Source organism: Molothrus ater, chromosome 20 (genome assembly GCF_012460135.2).
Source record: "Molothrus ater isolate BHLD 08-10-18 breed brown headed cowbird chromosome 20, BPBGC_Mater_1.1, whole genome shotgun sequence".
NCBI classification, from domain to species: domain Eukaryota; kingdom Metazoa; phylum Chordata; class Aves; order Passeriformes; family Icteridae; genus Molothrus; species Molothrus ater.
In genome coordinates, this window is record NC_050497.2 from 3,634,043 (window position 1) to 3,648,854 (window position 14,812).

Genomic DNA, 14,812 nt, shown 5'->3' on the forward strand with positions numbered 1-14,812 from the left:
CCCACAAGCCTGGGAAACTGAGCTCTTGGGAGATGTGTCCAAGGCCAAAAGAGGAGTTTAGGTTGGTTTTCCAAATAATTGTTATTTTTGCTCAGAGACCTCATGACGCAGATTCACAACTTGTTCCCCGAGTGTTAAAAGCTCGAGCACACCCATCTCCTGCAACCTGCTAGCAGAGCTCGGGGGCTTTAGAGGCTCCCAGCTGACTCAGCCACTCACTAAATGTTGCTTTTTTCTGCACAAAAAGGCGAGCCTTTAAGATCCAGTGCACACAAGATGGCACGTGGCTGCCAGGCGCCTGCGTGCCTGTCACCTGCGACCCTCCACCTTCCAAGTTCCACGGGCTCTACCAGTGCTCCAACGGCTTCCAGTTCAACAGCGAGTGCCGAATCAAGTGCGAGGATGATGACAGCCAGTCGGTGAGTCTGCCTTACCCAAACCACCCCAGCCCACACAAGTCTGGCTTTTTCATATCTTCCCTGTCTTGGGGAGGCTGAGGAACATTGAGCTCTTCCAAAACCAGGGAAATGCAGAAGGGAAAATCATATTTAAAGTTGAGGGAGAGCCTGAAAATATTATTTTTGTGACAGGAGTAGCAGTATTAACTATTACCTGTAGAGGTTTAGAAGTGGCTGACTTACTGTTTCTAGACAGTAAATGGCAGAAAAATCTGCCACAGTGTCTTTATCTGGCTAAAAAATCAGGAGCAACAAATCAAAGTAAGTAGAATGTGAGTTATCTACACTTTTCCCATGTATTCATTCTGTTTTACCTCACTTTTCTCTCCAGTTCTTACCATTTTATGTCTGTGTATCGTGTGATAATTTAGCACCATAGGGATTACCACTATTCAGGTGAATTCTCTCTAAACTTCCATGTTTTTCTGGCTGTGAAGGTGTCATTTGGCATCAGAGGTCAGATCCCCATCTGGCACAAATCAGTGTGTTGCCTTTGGCTTCCTGGGAGCTGTGTTCACTGATATGAGAAGGTCTGGCCTCTACTATCTTATTTGAAATGCCTAGTTTTCCTCACCAGAGGTAATTATAGTTTGTGAGATAAGTAAGTTCTCCCAGAAGTGCTGCTGCTGCTGCTCCTTCTGCTTGGGAAGAGAAAGTGGGGATGTGGAAGCTGCAGCAACTGCAGGCACTGCTTGGAGCAGAGTGTGCTTTGACAAGGGCTGTTTCATATCATCAGAATTCAGATCATCAGACCATCAGATCAGCATCTGAGAATGCTTAAAAAGGTACCAACCCTGCTCTAGGAGCAGCTATGTGAGAGACACCTCTGGTACCTGCTCCACATGTTAAAAGCCCCTGTTCCTTGTCCTCTGGCCTGCCTTCTGCATGGTGACAACAGACAGAGCCCCAACGTTTCACATCAGGGCACCTGGGAAAGTTTTCTTTGTTTAAGACTTGGAGTGAGGTTTTGAGCAGTGTGAAATGAGAACTTGCAGGCATGGGTGCAGAGGAGGTGGGAGCTCTGGGACCCAGCAGCTGTGTCTTTGTGCATCCACCACTTGCTCAGAGGGGCAGCATGGTCTGTGCTGTGTTCCAGCACTGCCAGTGTGGGGAAACTGGGACATCCAGGGCAATGACAGCTGGTGGAACGGGCTTGTGTTTGCTTTTAAACGAGGTGAACATGAAGAGGAGCAAGCAGTGGAGTCAGGGTTATAGCAGTAATGAAGTAAGCTCTGGAAAGGGAGAGATACAACTCTGTCTATTCACTGGGAGGGAGAGGAGTGACTGCTCAGCTGCAAAAGCACCTTGGGCAAAGGAGCAGATAAAATCTTGAGAAAGGTATTTACAGTGAAAAGTATTTTCAGATATCTCAGAAAATAGGCTACAGAAGAAGAGCAAGAGCTCCTGGCACAAACCAGAACCACTTGAGAGGTGTTAATTATTTAAGGATTAAACCCCACTAAGTCTCTCTCAGCTATATAAGGTGATAATACACGTTGCATCCAAGCAAGAAACCCAGCAGGGGTTTTCACAAGAGATTTTGCAGGTCAGGGAATGATGGACAGGATGTTACTATAGCAATGGATATCCTGGGATCTCTGAGTATGTTGCTGAAACTATACAAGAGTACCCTCAAGCACAGCCAGCTCCAGAACATAAATCAGGTTTCATGGCTCATCTTTGAGAATCACACTTGAACCCTGGCACGGAAATTGCAAGGAAGTGCACCACACTTGCTAAAACAGCAAATTGTGCTCAATTATAATTTAGCAATTTATCCCTGACTTTGTCACCATGCTGGAAGACCATTACTTGGCTGCACATACAGCATCTCTTAATCACCAGGAATGTAATGGTCATTTAAGCAGGTACCTCCCCTGGCACCAGAGCAAGGGTTTTCCATTTCTGCATATTGTACACAAATCATATAAACAGTCAGATCTAAATTAATCAATCTCTGCCAAACTGGCCCTTAGGTGAGAATCACCAAGCAGGATCTCACCCTGAGTCCATCTGCTCCATTATTCCTTTCATATGATTTCCTTATTACTTCTGGCAATGGCCAGATGTCTAGAGAAGGGGAAGCAGGTCCCACACCGTAGTCTGCTGCTAATACCACTTTGCATCTCACTAAACACTGTGTTCATTAACAAAGCTGAGCAAAAAAAAGGGAAACATAAGTATATTAAGGACAAGACTACCACTGAAGGCTGAGCCCTCTTCCATGCCAGTACTGGGGGCTTGTGCAGGTCCCTGTGCAGCAATGGCTGTGAGTTGTGGGGCAGAGCTCCTCCAAAAAGTTCAGCAGTCCTGCAGGGATCCCAGCATGGACAGCACATTAAAGAATCCCCAAAGATATCCAGCGCAGTGTCCAAGAACAGGGTGAGTAGATTGCAGGCAACGTGTCTGGCACAAAAAATGAGTGAGGAGAAGCAGAGATCCTGCATGATTCTCCCACCCAGTAAGGCCCCCACAGGAGTTTTGGAGCCCAACCACTCCAGACATCCTCGTGTTGAATGTCCCACATTGCCCCATGGCAGCTGGGCCTGAAGATCCCACAGAACAGCTTGTTTGCACAGAAATCCCCAACGCCGTGTGGATAGATCTGACAAAAGATTGCCTGTGCACTCCTTTGTTGTCTTTAAAGGGCATGATATTTCCCCTCGGACTTTGGTATTCATTCTTCAGTATCTTATGAAGAATCTCTTCTGTAAGAGAAATGCCATGTTCTATTCCTTGCCCATTCCCACACCAGAGGATCTTTTCGTCCTTCCCACCTGCCTCTGTGCGTGTCTGTCTCAGCCCCTTCGCCTGCTGTCACTCAAGGCAGCCAAGCTCTAAAGAGCACGTTCTGCCCTGCTAAGCTCATGTCCCACTCTCCCTTCCTCCTTCAGATGGCCATTGGGGATTCTTTCTTTTTCAAGAGAGATGATGTAACTCGTTTGAAAATGAGAAGAGGAAAAAAGATGTCTGCATTCGACACCAACCTCTCTGTAACAAGGAGGAAGGCAAACGGGGTGAAGGCACTTTTATTGCAGCAGGAGTGGGACTGCTCTAAGGTGTAGACCTTGCAAGGGGCTTGTAAAGACCTTGTACAGAATTGTACAGAAGAATTGTACAGAAGAGAAGAGATGTGTGTGTTTCTGTGTGTTTGTATTTGTGTGTCAACACCGTAGGTTTCCTTTTCTTTATTTTTTGGAAGAAAACTCCTTGCCCCTCCTAGGACTGGCAGTCCCAACCAGGGGCTTTTCCAGCTCCAACAGAACTTTGCTCCAAACACCACATCTCTGCTCGCTCCTCACCTCTCAGCCTCTCCTTGCTATGTTTTGTGTCAATCCTCATTATCTCCTTCCCTCGTTCCCAGGGCCGTGGGAGCAACGTGATCCACTGCCGTAAGGATGGCACCTGGAGCGGGTCCTTCCACCTGTGCAGGGAGATGCAGGGGCAGTGTGCTCTGCCCACCCAGCTCAACAGCCACCTGAAGCTGCAGTGCGCCGGCGGCTACGGCATAGGTGGGTGACACCCACACCTGCCCCCAGGTGGGAGCAGGCAGCAAGAGATCAGGGAGAGGATGGGGATGGCAGGGAGGGAGGAAGGAGTCCTTCAAGTAACCTGTTTGCCCGAGTGAGAGCCTGCTATGGGAGGCTTTTCAGGGAAATGCTTTTAGGAAATGTGAAGCTCTGAGAGGCCAGGCATCATGTAACATGCTCTGACTGCAGGCTCCTTGCAGGCCTTCCAGTTTCATGGTGTCCCTTTTTGGCCAGCTGGTTTTCAGGAGCAGCAGCATGCCAGACTGTGCCAGGGAGGGGTTGTACCTGCTTTTGGTCTTACAGTTTTGTAATGCCCCACTCCTCCAGCCACATGCACAAACCCGCACTCCAGAAGCTGAAAGACAGAGAGTTGACAGGAGAATGCAGCACTAGATAATTCAGGTCTCCCCAGAAACATAATGAGACCAGCTGAGCATTCCCTTTGGTATGACAGTTGTGTAGGAGCTGGTTTTAGGGTCTGTTTTCCTCCTTCTTTCTGGGATACCTGTTCCCCGTGCAAAGGGTGATGACTGCTGTGCTCAGCATGGCTTTGTGTCACCCAGGCACAGGGAGGGACAGACACTCTGAGCTGTACACACTATGTTGTACTTTCAGCCCCCATTTTGGGGGTCTCCCTGCTGTAAGGACCTGCAACAGGAGCTGCACTGCCTGCAGCCCACACAGGTTTGCGAGGCCCCTTCCTGCAGCCCCCCTCCCAGCCATCCCCCTCCTGCCTCCGCCTGTCCCTTTGAACTTGGAGAAATTTCCTCCTTGCGCGGCTCCCTCATTATATCGCAGCCATGCGCAGGACTACGAGCCTCCTTGTGTTCCCTCCCCGGGGAGGAGAACACGACCTGGATGAGATCACCGCTCTGTAATGATGCCAATTACAGATCATATATCAAAACAATTCCGACCCGCTCTCCACCAGCGTGGTGGAGCCCCGGAGAGCGAGCGGCTGCGGCGACTCTTAATGTGGAGAGGCGTTTTACCCTTGAGACGAGGTTACCTCCAGGGCCAGACAGGCTTTTGCAAGGAGAGAAACCCCAGTTCCTGGTTTGGAGGGCAGCATCTCAGTGCTGGGTGCCTGCCAGCTCTGGCTCCTGTCACAGTGACTGTCAGCAGGTGCCAATCCCAGGGACTGGTGGGTCTGACCCTAGGATGGGACCACACAGCATCATGGAGGTGAGAGATGCATGGGGCAGACCCCCCACAGGAGTGTGGCTCTCTCTGGAGAGGGATTTAGAGCTCAGAGAGGGCACAGTGGCCGCTGGCTCTCATTCTCAGCAGATGGAGACATACCACACACTTTGTAGGCTCACCCAGCACCAACTTTTGGGATCAGATGTTGGCGTTTTCCTCTCTTTGCATTTTTGAAAGCCTGATCAATGTCCTTTTGAAAAAGCATTCACCACGCTCATGGAGAGGAGCCAGTCATTCACTCTGGGGGTAGTGTCAATAGGCCTCATCCAGTAGGTCCTTGGAGCCACTTCCAGGTGTCCTGGGAAAGCAAAACAAACCTAAAGTGCTCCCCATCTTTCCAGTCTAGATCTGGCTGCTCCCACTGACTCCTCCAAGTGGAGAATGTGAGAAGGCAGAAGCAGGTGGGAAAAATAATATCAACCAGTCGTGGTCACTATGAATCCCACACACCTTCAGTAATTCCTCAGACACCTAATCTGCCCTTCCAGGCTGAGGCGTGTGTTGAGCCAAAGGTTCAGCTCTCCAAACCAGTGCAGAGATTAATTCCTCCCCCAGCGCTGATTGGAGTGCAGAAATCCTAATGACATGTTTGCAGCAGCTGTGCCATTCAAGAGTGATTTTCCAGGGGGGAAATGGTAATGGTCCAACACACAAGGGCTTATGGTTGTGTCACCACAGGGCTCTGGGATATTGCTGCAGAGTATCACAGCATGTTTTAATAAAGAAAGGACAGGATTCCCACTGGGCATGACAGTTAATCAGAGAAAAAGCAGGTTTATGTGTGAACAAAGCCATCATTACCTTTCTGCATACTTCTTATTGACTGTGGGACTTGGGTGATAGCTGGTCTCCAATACCATTAGGTCTGGTCACCCTTTGGAAGATTATTATTGGATGTTTGTAAATCTGACCCATCAAACAATAGGTTTCTGCCATGTCACAGGTGAGATGAGTTCGACAGCCTCTCCCTAATCAGCCCCACTGCTTGAAAGAGCAGTTGAAATGGAAAAACCTTCACATTGTCTTGATGATCTGAAAGCGCAAAACCTGACCCCCTTCTTGGAGTTAATTGCCAGACATACACTTAGATTTGCAGCTTGTTCAAAAAGGCCCTGGAAGACCTGCCACCCCCACACTCCCCTGCTCAGTACAGGGTTGTACTCAGCACTTCACGTGTGGCTAGGAGATATGTGATAGTTATGGTTGACTGCTAATTGCAATTTAGGAAAAACGAGCTGTAATCCTGTCCTTCAGCTGGAAGGATGCTGGAAGGGTCAGAAGCTGCCTGTTTTATCCTTTAGCTTTATCCCCTTTGTGTTTTGAGCAGGCACAGAGTGTACCACCTCCTGTCTGGATCACAGTCACGAGCCCATCCTCCTGCGCGTGAATGAGACCGTGCAAGACATCCAGCACTGGATGAACCCTCAGAGAGTGAAGGTCAGTGCCTGGCGACTGCACGAACCACATCCTTTGTTGCATGTTTATGAGCAGTGAGTGATCAGTGTTACCTGTGGAAAATGGGGAATTTGGACCTTTAGGAAAGAATTCCTGATTTTTCTCGTGTCTGTTCCAGTAACATAGTGGCTTTCTCTGCAAGTAGCTTTCTCTCCAAGTTGCTTTCTCCCTGTGTTTGCCAAGTGAAAGTCAGTTCAAGGTAGAGGCCTCACATCAGTGGGGTTGGATCTGGAAATCCAACAGGAAGATGTGATGGACAGCCAGAGAAAGGGCACTGGCCAGGCTTTATTTCCTTCCTCCTGTTCCGTATTTTGCATTCTTTGGGTGGCAGGGCTGGATTTTTCTGTGCCGCTTCTGGATGACAAAAGAAGCTGATACAGAGGGTTTTTCATTTCCCGACCCCGCGGAGCTGGCTGAGTGCTCCCCCCGCCCCTCCGCCCGCATGCGAGAGCTGCCTGCTCAGCACAGCCCCTTCCAGAGGTCACCACTTCTCCCTCCTGCCTGCTGCAAACGCAGAGCCAGCATTAGCTGCTCACAGTCCTGAGTGTCCTCCAGCACACAGCAGTGGCAGCGTGCCCCGATGGGGACGTGCACACCACGTGCAGTGCCTTGCACGCACACACACACTCAGCCCCGCTGGCAGCAAACAGCTGCTGGGTGTCATGCCCACCCTTCGGTGTCAGTGGGAGGCACAGTCACCTAACTCTTCCTGGAAACCCTCATGTTCCTACAAACAAACCAGGTGTTTGTGGCTTTATGGCATTTCTGCAGGTGTGGAAGTCTAACTGGACACGCTCGAGCATGTGGTGGAAGACGGTGGCACATCAGGTGTCACCAGGGTGCAAGTTACTGATGGTGCTTGAGCAAACACCTCTGGCTTTTACATACTTGGTCCTGGCTTTGCAGGAGTCTGTTTTACACACCTGAACTCCATTAAGAAGGAGAACAAGCAGCCAACACAGCCCCAGCATGTCTTGAGCAGCTTTGACAGTCTATTTGCTTCTCTACATGCCTAAATGTACACCTAGGGTTTGGGATTTTTGAAATCTGGCCTTGGCTGTGGGTAGCAAGTGGCTCCAGAACTCTCCACCACTTTGAACTTCACTGTTTCATGCAGAGCAAGAGAATAAATCTGGGAAAGGAGTGGGAAACCTAAGTCCAGATAATATGACAAGCTCATAATGTCCTTCCCAGCTTCCCATTCGCTCCAGACGCTGATGTTCTGTGACTGCCTTAAGCCAAGGCTTTGCCAAGTTTCTGGCATGAAACATAAAGAAAACCCCTATCTCTGTATGAGGGGCAATTTCTCACTGGCCCTTTCCTGAGTGCCAGACTTTAAAGTGGTTTGTAATTCATGGGGAAATAAAGTGACAGCTTCCCTCCTGTTCTCTCTGCACTCCTTCACTTATTGATGCGGGTACGTGGAGGGAGCTGTAACGAGTTTTATACCTGCAGGTCTCTGGAGGGCTCATTAGGCAGCAGGGAAAACATAGAGTAGTAAAGGGGGAGACAAGGGGAGTGAGGGATGGAGGAGAAATCATGGTTTCCAAGAGCACAGCAGTAAATAAGCCCTTTTTTTTTCCCCCTGATAGTGAAGATCTTGCAAGAGCTTTAGGTCCTGAGCAGATACAAGTTCCACAAATGCTTTGTGACTAGAGAGTGAGATTTGGGCTGGAGAACTCGTGTTGGGAGGGAAAACATGCTGAAAGGGATTAAAAAATCCTTAATGAAAAAATTGGTAGCTGTAAAACATCCATCTTCTCCAACTCTGCAGATAATGGGATGTCACCCATGGGGAGCGACACCTCTTGGGGCACCACCAAGAGAAATGCTGCCTCTGGTGGGAGTGGGGACATCCTGGAGAGATGGGGCTGGGATGCCTTGGGGGAAGGTCCCCATGGCAATGTGTTATATATCATTAATAAGCCGTGTCTCTGTTTATGGCCAGTGACAGCTCTGCTGTTGTGCCATATGAGCACAGGGAGCAGCTGGTTGCATTTACACGACGAGTCTTTGTGCACCTCAGAGCACTTGAATGACGCAAAGGAAACACTTTTTTGTTGCTTTAATTTCAGGCACAAGTAAAGTACAAATGAGGGCAGGATGGGAAGAAGATAAAGGCAGGACTGATTTGTGGTGCTTACCTTTGAGGGGATGGGGACAGAGAAAACACAGGGAGAGCTGACAAGGAAAAATAAATAATTTGTCTGTAGCAGCTCAAGCAACATCTGTTATGGAAGCAAAATGGAAAGAAGGAACTATCCCTTCTCTGAGCGTTGTTTAGAGCAGAGCTGTGCAAATCACTTGATTTTTCGGTTCACTCAAAGTTCTCCTGAATTGAAAAAAAAAAAAAAAGAATCCCTAATCAAAGGGACCCTTTTGTTATTGTGATTTTTGGTGAACCAAAAAATTGGAAGAAAAAACATGTTGGTTTGAACATAACGTAGCATTTCATTTCCAAGGAGATTTTGTAAACTTTTTGTTTAGTGAAAACGAAAGAAAAAAACAAAAACACAGCAAAGACTTAGAAATTAAATGTCCTTTCAAACAATAAACAACAACAGATATTTCATTTCACAAAATGTCTAAATATTTTTGTATTTTTCAGAATTCATTTAGGTTGATTTGCTTTATTGGGTCTGAAACAGTTTGCTGAAATCAGTACAAGCTGGCAGTGTCTTCCAAATCAGTATTTTCAGCAAGAAAAAAAAAAAAAATCACCTGAAATGTTCTGTGCCTCTGTTCTGATGTGGGATGTGTTCAGAGCAGCCAATGCTGTCCCCACAATTTTCCCTTCACTGTATGTGGCACAAGGAGCTGCTGAAGACACCGATGGATAGAGCTGCCAAGACTGACTGTGCAGGCAGTGGGGAGAAAAAAGGGAAATATCTCCAAGAGACAGCTTGACAGCTCTTTCCCATTGACTGCAGAGAAACAGAGCAGACACCTCGTTTCTTAGGTTGTCTGAACTTGGGTTCCTGCCTTAGTGCTGAGTAGGGGCAGGCTAAATAGTGGGCAGGCTAAATAGTGTGCAGGCATGTGCATGCCTGGGAGAGCCTTCAAAGGGTCTGCATGTCCCAGCTCTGCTGGGCTGAGCGTGACCATGGCCCCTCTTCCCATGCAGACTGCAAGCCCTGCGATTAAAAATGTCCAGAACTCATTAGTGGGAATGCTCCTTAAATATTCCCATAATCACTAAAGCTTTGCACTTTTCCTTCTTCCTTCCCCTCCCAGTATTTTTTGTTTGGTTTTGTTTGTTTGTGGGGGCTTTATGGGTTTGGGTTTTTTTGGGTTTTTTTGTTTGTTTGGTTGGTAGGTTATTGCTTAGTTGGTTGGTTGGTTGGTTTGTTTTTTGGGTTTTTTTTTGATTTTTTGGGTTTTTTTTTGGTTTTTTGAGAATTTCAGGCTCATTATGTGTCAGGGAAACTGAGTCACGGAACAGTGGTGTGAGCAACTGTGGTGCAGCAGCTCCACTGCTGGGAAGGCAGGAGATCCCATTCCATCTGTAGCTATAGGAGGAGTCCCCTTTCCTGGCAGCAGTGGCTGGTCCCCTCACTCATAAAGCCCACAGTTAATTGTCCTGTTCCTTTAGTGCCTGAGGAGTGAGTTAGCTGAGAGCAGGAGATGCCAGTCCCTGGGCTCCAGCCTGGGGGGACACTTGACCCATCTAAGGTGGAGGAAAGCTCTCCACCAGCCTCTCTGGGGGAAACCTGATCCCCTTGCAGCCCACAAAGGGTTGACATCATTGTGTTAGTCCCACCATGGGAGGGAAGCCGGCACCAGAGGCACTGGGTCTTCCTTCACAAGGAGAAAATGACAGCTTGATTTGCTTCCTTGGCTCTTTGTCACCTACTGTGGGAGCACAGCCCGGCTCCCTCTCCCTTCACAGCAGATGAGTCCCAGGCCCCCACTCTGACGTGGCAGGGTGTTGTTCCTGGGCTGGGGACAGGACCCCAGTCACCCCACCTGGCTGCACAGCGGTGCTGCACGAGGGGAGCCGATGTCCATGACCATGGGGGCCTGGAGCACAGGGCAGCACGAGGAAGGGACAGGGCTCCCAGGGGACAGTGGCCAGATGGGTTTTATTCCCCAGGCACCACCTGGCATGTGGTGGATATGGTGCTTCCATCCACCATGCCATCCTTTGCTGGCATTCTGAGTCTACTTGTCTGTGCACACCAACTCCATCAGATCGTCCTCATGTACCACCTTCACCCATCCTTGCTTGCTTTCCATACATTTGTTCATTTTAGGTGCCCCATGCAGCACCCTGTGGCACCTGTATGCCTGTTTGAATTGCAGGAGGCAGAAACAATGCCCAGCAGTCCAAATCATTCCCAATTTCTTGGTTTTCTAGCCCAGTCTCTCTCCCTCTACTCACATCCTCTCTCCCAGTGCACTGTGCACAGCACAGCAGCAGCCAGAGGGTACAGACAGGCTGGGTGGTAGGAACTGAGGGCTTGGAAAACCAGAAAAAGGAGTCAGGACTATGGCCTGGGGTTTTTCCCTCTGCTTCCAGTTCCAGGAATGTTAGCAGGATTGAATTCAGCTCTAGTGGTCTCTGCTAGCAAAGGATGGTCCAAGGGGAGGGCAATGTGACTGGTATGAAGCTGTTGGTCGGTGCCACTCCAGAGGAATGGGAATGTCCAAAGGACCCAGTGATTCACCTGGCTCCTGGCTTTCCTGTGCTGTGGAGAACATGGGGCTCATTCCCATCCCCTGAGGATGCTCAGCCCAAGGCTGTGTTTGGGATTGAAGATGACCTTGAGTGAACACTCAGAGAGAACTGTCTCAGAAACTCCACCTCCCATCCATTCCTTTAAGGGAGGTGCTGATATTTTAATACTCGAAGGGTCAGGAAAACAGTCAGTGCATCCTCTGTGAGGGACTGCTCTCATGTTGAAAGCTCCTCTCTGAAGAGCCTGGTTCAGCGCTATTTGTTTTCTTTTGTTCATTCTTTGTGCTCACACACTCACAGAGTGTGAGGTTTTGTAAATATTGATGCTCCTTACCAGGGGAATGTGAGGTGCTCTTTGGAAGTGCACTTCTTCCACTTATTGTCTGCTGGCCTTGGATACAGGAGACAGACCCCTGAATTTTTTCCACTTTGTTCTAATTCTTGGGTTCAAATGCTCTTGAACCTCTTCCTTTACTCTCCCTCTCTGTTGATTGGCCTTGTTTATTTTCAAACCTAGAAAAGTTTCCTCTCTTTCCCCTCTGAAGTGCAACAAACAGAAGGGGGTGGGGGGAGAGAAAAGCCCTCACCATTTGTGGCAGGCAGCAGCCTGGAAATCTCCAGCTGTCTGTCAAGAGAGGGCCAGGGGAACGTGTGACACCGCAGGGCCCCCGCACCTTGCAGCCTCCCTCCCTCCTTCCCTCCCGGGGATAAACAACATCCTCCCCTGCCCTGCCACTTCTCTGCTCACACAGACAGGCCCTGTTGAGAGGCAGGTGGGGCAAGCTGGGCTTGACTAATAGTGGAAAATCCAAGAGCATCGGAAAGATAAACAGCCCGAGTCAGATAGTATAAAAGTCCTTTTTTCTAGCACACGCCAGGTAAGCCTCCAATGACAGGAACTGTAAAAACAAGCTGAGGTTCCCCCTGCAGATGGAATAAATTAGCCCTCAGATGAACAGGGGAAGGGATGGCTTGTGCGTTGGGTCTTCCCAAACGTTAATCCCTTCCTTCCCCAGGCCTCCATCCAACCCCAACCCCACACTGTAGGTGAGTCCCTGTGTGTTCACCTTGCTCAACTGGACACTGTAGGGCTTCATCCATGGGCAACAACCCCAAAGGAACATTGTGCCTGATGTCCTGCTGGATGGACTCCTGTTGGGAGCCCTATCTCCAGGATGCCCGTGGTGTGGAACCACCATCTCCACTGACCAGCCAAAGTTTTCATCCACTCTTTAAATCTAGGTGTCCCTCTCTGTGTCATTATCTAGGAGGGTGGTCATCATTTTTGCCCAAAACTGAATGTGCAACCTTTCTTCTATAGACAACGTTGGAATAGAAATGATTATACAGTTCATAAAATGTAGCCAATGATGCTGTCTGGTCTGGGGGTTATTCTGAAGGTGTGTGGTGGGAGGTGCTTTTATTTAAGATGGTGCTAAAATGTGTCTGAAAATCCACCTTTAGCTGCTTCCATCTTCAAGAATCAAAGGTATGATGGGCAGTGAAAGAAAGCAATTCTTGGCAGCACCAAAGAAATCCCTAAATTAATTCCTAGAATGCCTCCCCCCTACCCAAGAGCAAAAGTGGACCTGTGCCTTTGCCTTTCCCTGCCACGTTCCCCCACCATGAGTGAAATATTGGGCATGACATTTTAGGAGAACCTCAAATATTATTTTAATCTCAAATGCTCTGTTATTGCAAGTGTCAAGTCCAACACTTCTTGTAAATACCTGGAGGACAGCCAGGTCCTGAGAACACAAGAGGTGTTAGGAACTGAACTTCATTGGTTAAGTACTGGAGAGCCACAGGAGCCAGCACACTGACTTTCTGTACACTGATTTCTTTGTCTTAACCTGTTGCTTTTTTTTTTGTATTTCTTCCCTCCAGAGTGTTGTCTGCACAGCAGGACTCAAGTGGTACCCTCACCCTTCCCTGATTCATTGTGTTAAAGGCTGTGAGGTGAGTTTGGCTTTAGCTCAGGTGGTCCATGGTGACTCTCCTAAATCTTACAGAAACAATCACTGCAGGCTGTAAATTCTGGTTGTCAAGTGGGGCAAGTAGGATTTTGCCCTGACCACCCTATCACACAGGCTGATTTCCTGCATTGGTTCTGACACTCGGTAGGGAAATTGGTGGTTTTCCCAGAGATGATGGTTGGTGAATCTCACAGGAGTTAGATGATCAAACAGCTCAAAAACATTGGTTGACCAAAAGAATTTCCCAGAATCTGGGAGTTTCTGGGAAGTTGCAAAAGCCTTCTCTTGTTTTTCCTTGATCTTGACTTATTTGAGGGACAATTCTTTCCAAGGCCAGCTAAGCTTTGGGCATTGGTGTGGGCAGAGAAAGTTTAGGAAAGCCAGAGATGATACCACTGGGTGGACAGCACAGCTGGACATGGAGCAAATCACACCTCCCTCCACTGGCCACCTCTGTCTAAACCAGAAAAGAAATAATCAGAAAAATGCAGTTACAATTCAGCTGTGATAGACTTTGAGAGTCTTGCAAGTTACTTGAGAAAAAAGTCATTATTTTGAAGGATGTTGCTTCTGCCAGCAGCAATTTTTGAAATGTCTGAGAAGACTGAAGATGCTTCTGATGGTTAAACAGGGCTGGAGCACCTCAGTCTGTGACATGGCACTCATGGGGTTTCCATCATGCCTGCCCTTGAGTATCTCACCCATAGCAAGAAGACAATCCCTGTGGCACCTCTGGAAGGTTGGGAAGCTCCATGCCCATTTTGGAAATGAGCTGGCTCAGGGCAGAGGCAGAGCTGTGTCTTCCCTCCACGTGCCCTGACTTTCTGTCATGCTGACCAGGCTCTCAGCACCTTCGTAACCCAAGCACTCTGAAGTTATTTGCCCAAACTGTCAGAACATGGGACTGAATTCCTGAATATGACAGAAAGCTCCAGACCACACCGCTGTGGGATGTGATTTTTCTTGAAGTGAAAGACAGGTTTCCTTCGCATACGAATGTCGGGCCCAGGAGGGTAATAACTCTCCAACAATGTAATAGTTTCTGTCTAGCTGTTCCCTAAATGAAAAGCATTCTGCTGTCAGTGCTCTGAATGTCATAAGCTGTCTCACGCATCGCATTCATGCAGGCTGGCTGGGTGCCCCCATTCTCCAAAGAGAGCTGAAATAACATCCAGCCACCATTAAAAAATGCCATTCAGGTGCTGATGCACCACTGGGTGTCCATCCTCCTGCTGTTTAAGGATAGTTGTTACTGAGACAAACTTTGCAATGATGTAATAATTTACCAGAAGCCATTATTACTGACATGCTTCTCCTCAGCATTTTCTTCCTCTCCATCACTGCTAATTGCCAGAGCCCTCTGCATCAACAGGAACTTTCTTCTTTTCAACATTCATTCAGCAGTGTCACTGCATCCTAATCCATCATCTGGGAAGGCTTTGCCTAGACAATTGATAATGGCCTCTAGCATCATTTTCAGAACAGGATTCACGGATGGGCCAGAGCTTGGCA

General features: G+C 48.4%; 1 protein-coding gene across 1 annotated transcript in view; it reads left to right on the forward strand.

The window, feature by feature from the left end:
* PAPPA (pappalysin 1) overlaps window positions 1-14,812 on the forward strand; it is a 174,783-nt gene that overhangs the window by 146,241 nt on the left and 13,730 nt on the right. The window contains exons 17-20 of the mRNA XM_036393969.2: window positions 248-419; window positions 3,823-3,970; window positions 6,519-6,628; window positions 13,212-13,283. Of these exons, the coding sequence (XP_036249862.1) occupies window positions 248-419; window positions 3,823-3,970; window positions 6,519-6,628; window positions 13,212-13,283 (502 nt within the window). The remainder of the gene's footprint in view (window positions 1-247; window positions 420-3,822; window positions 3,971-6,518; window positions 6,629-13,211; window positions 13,284-14,812) is intronic.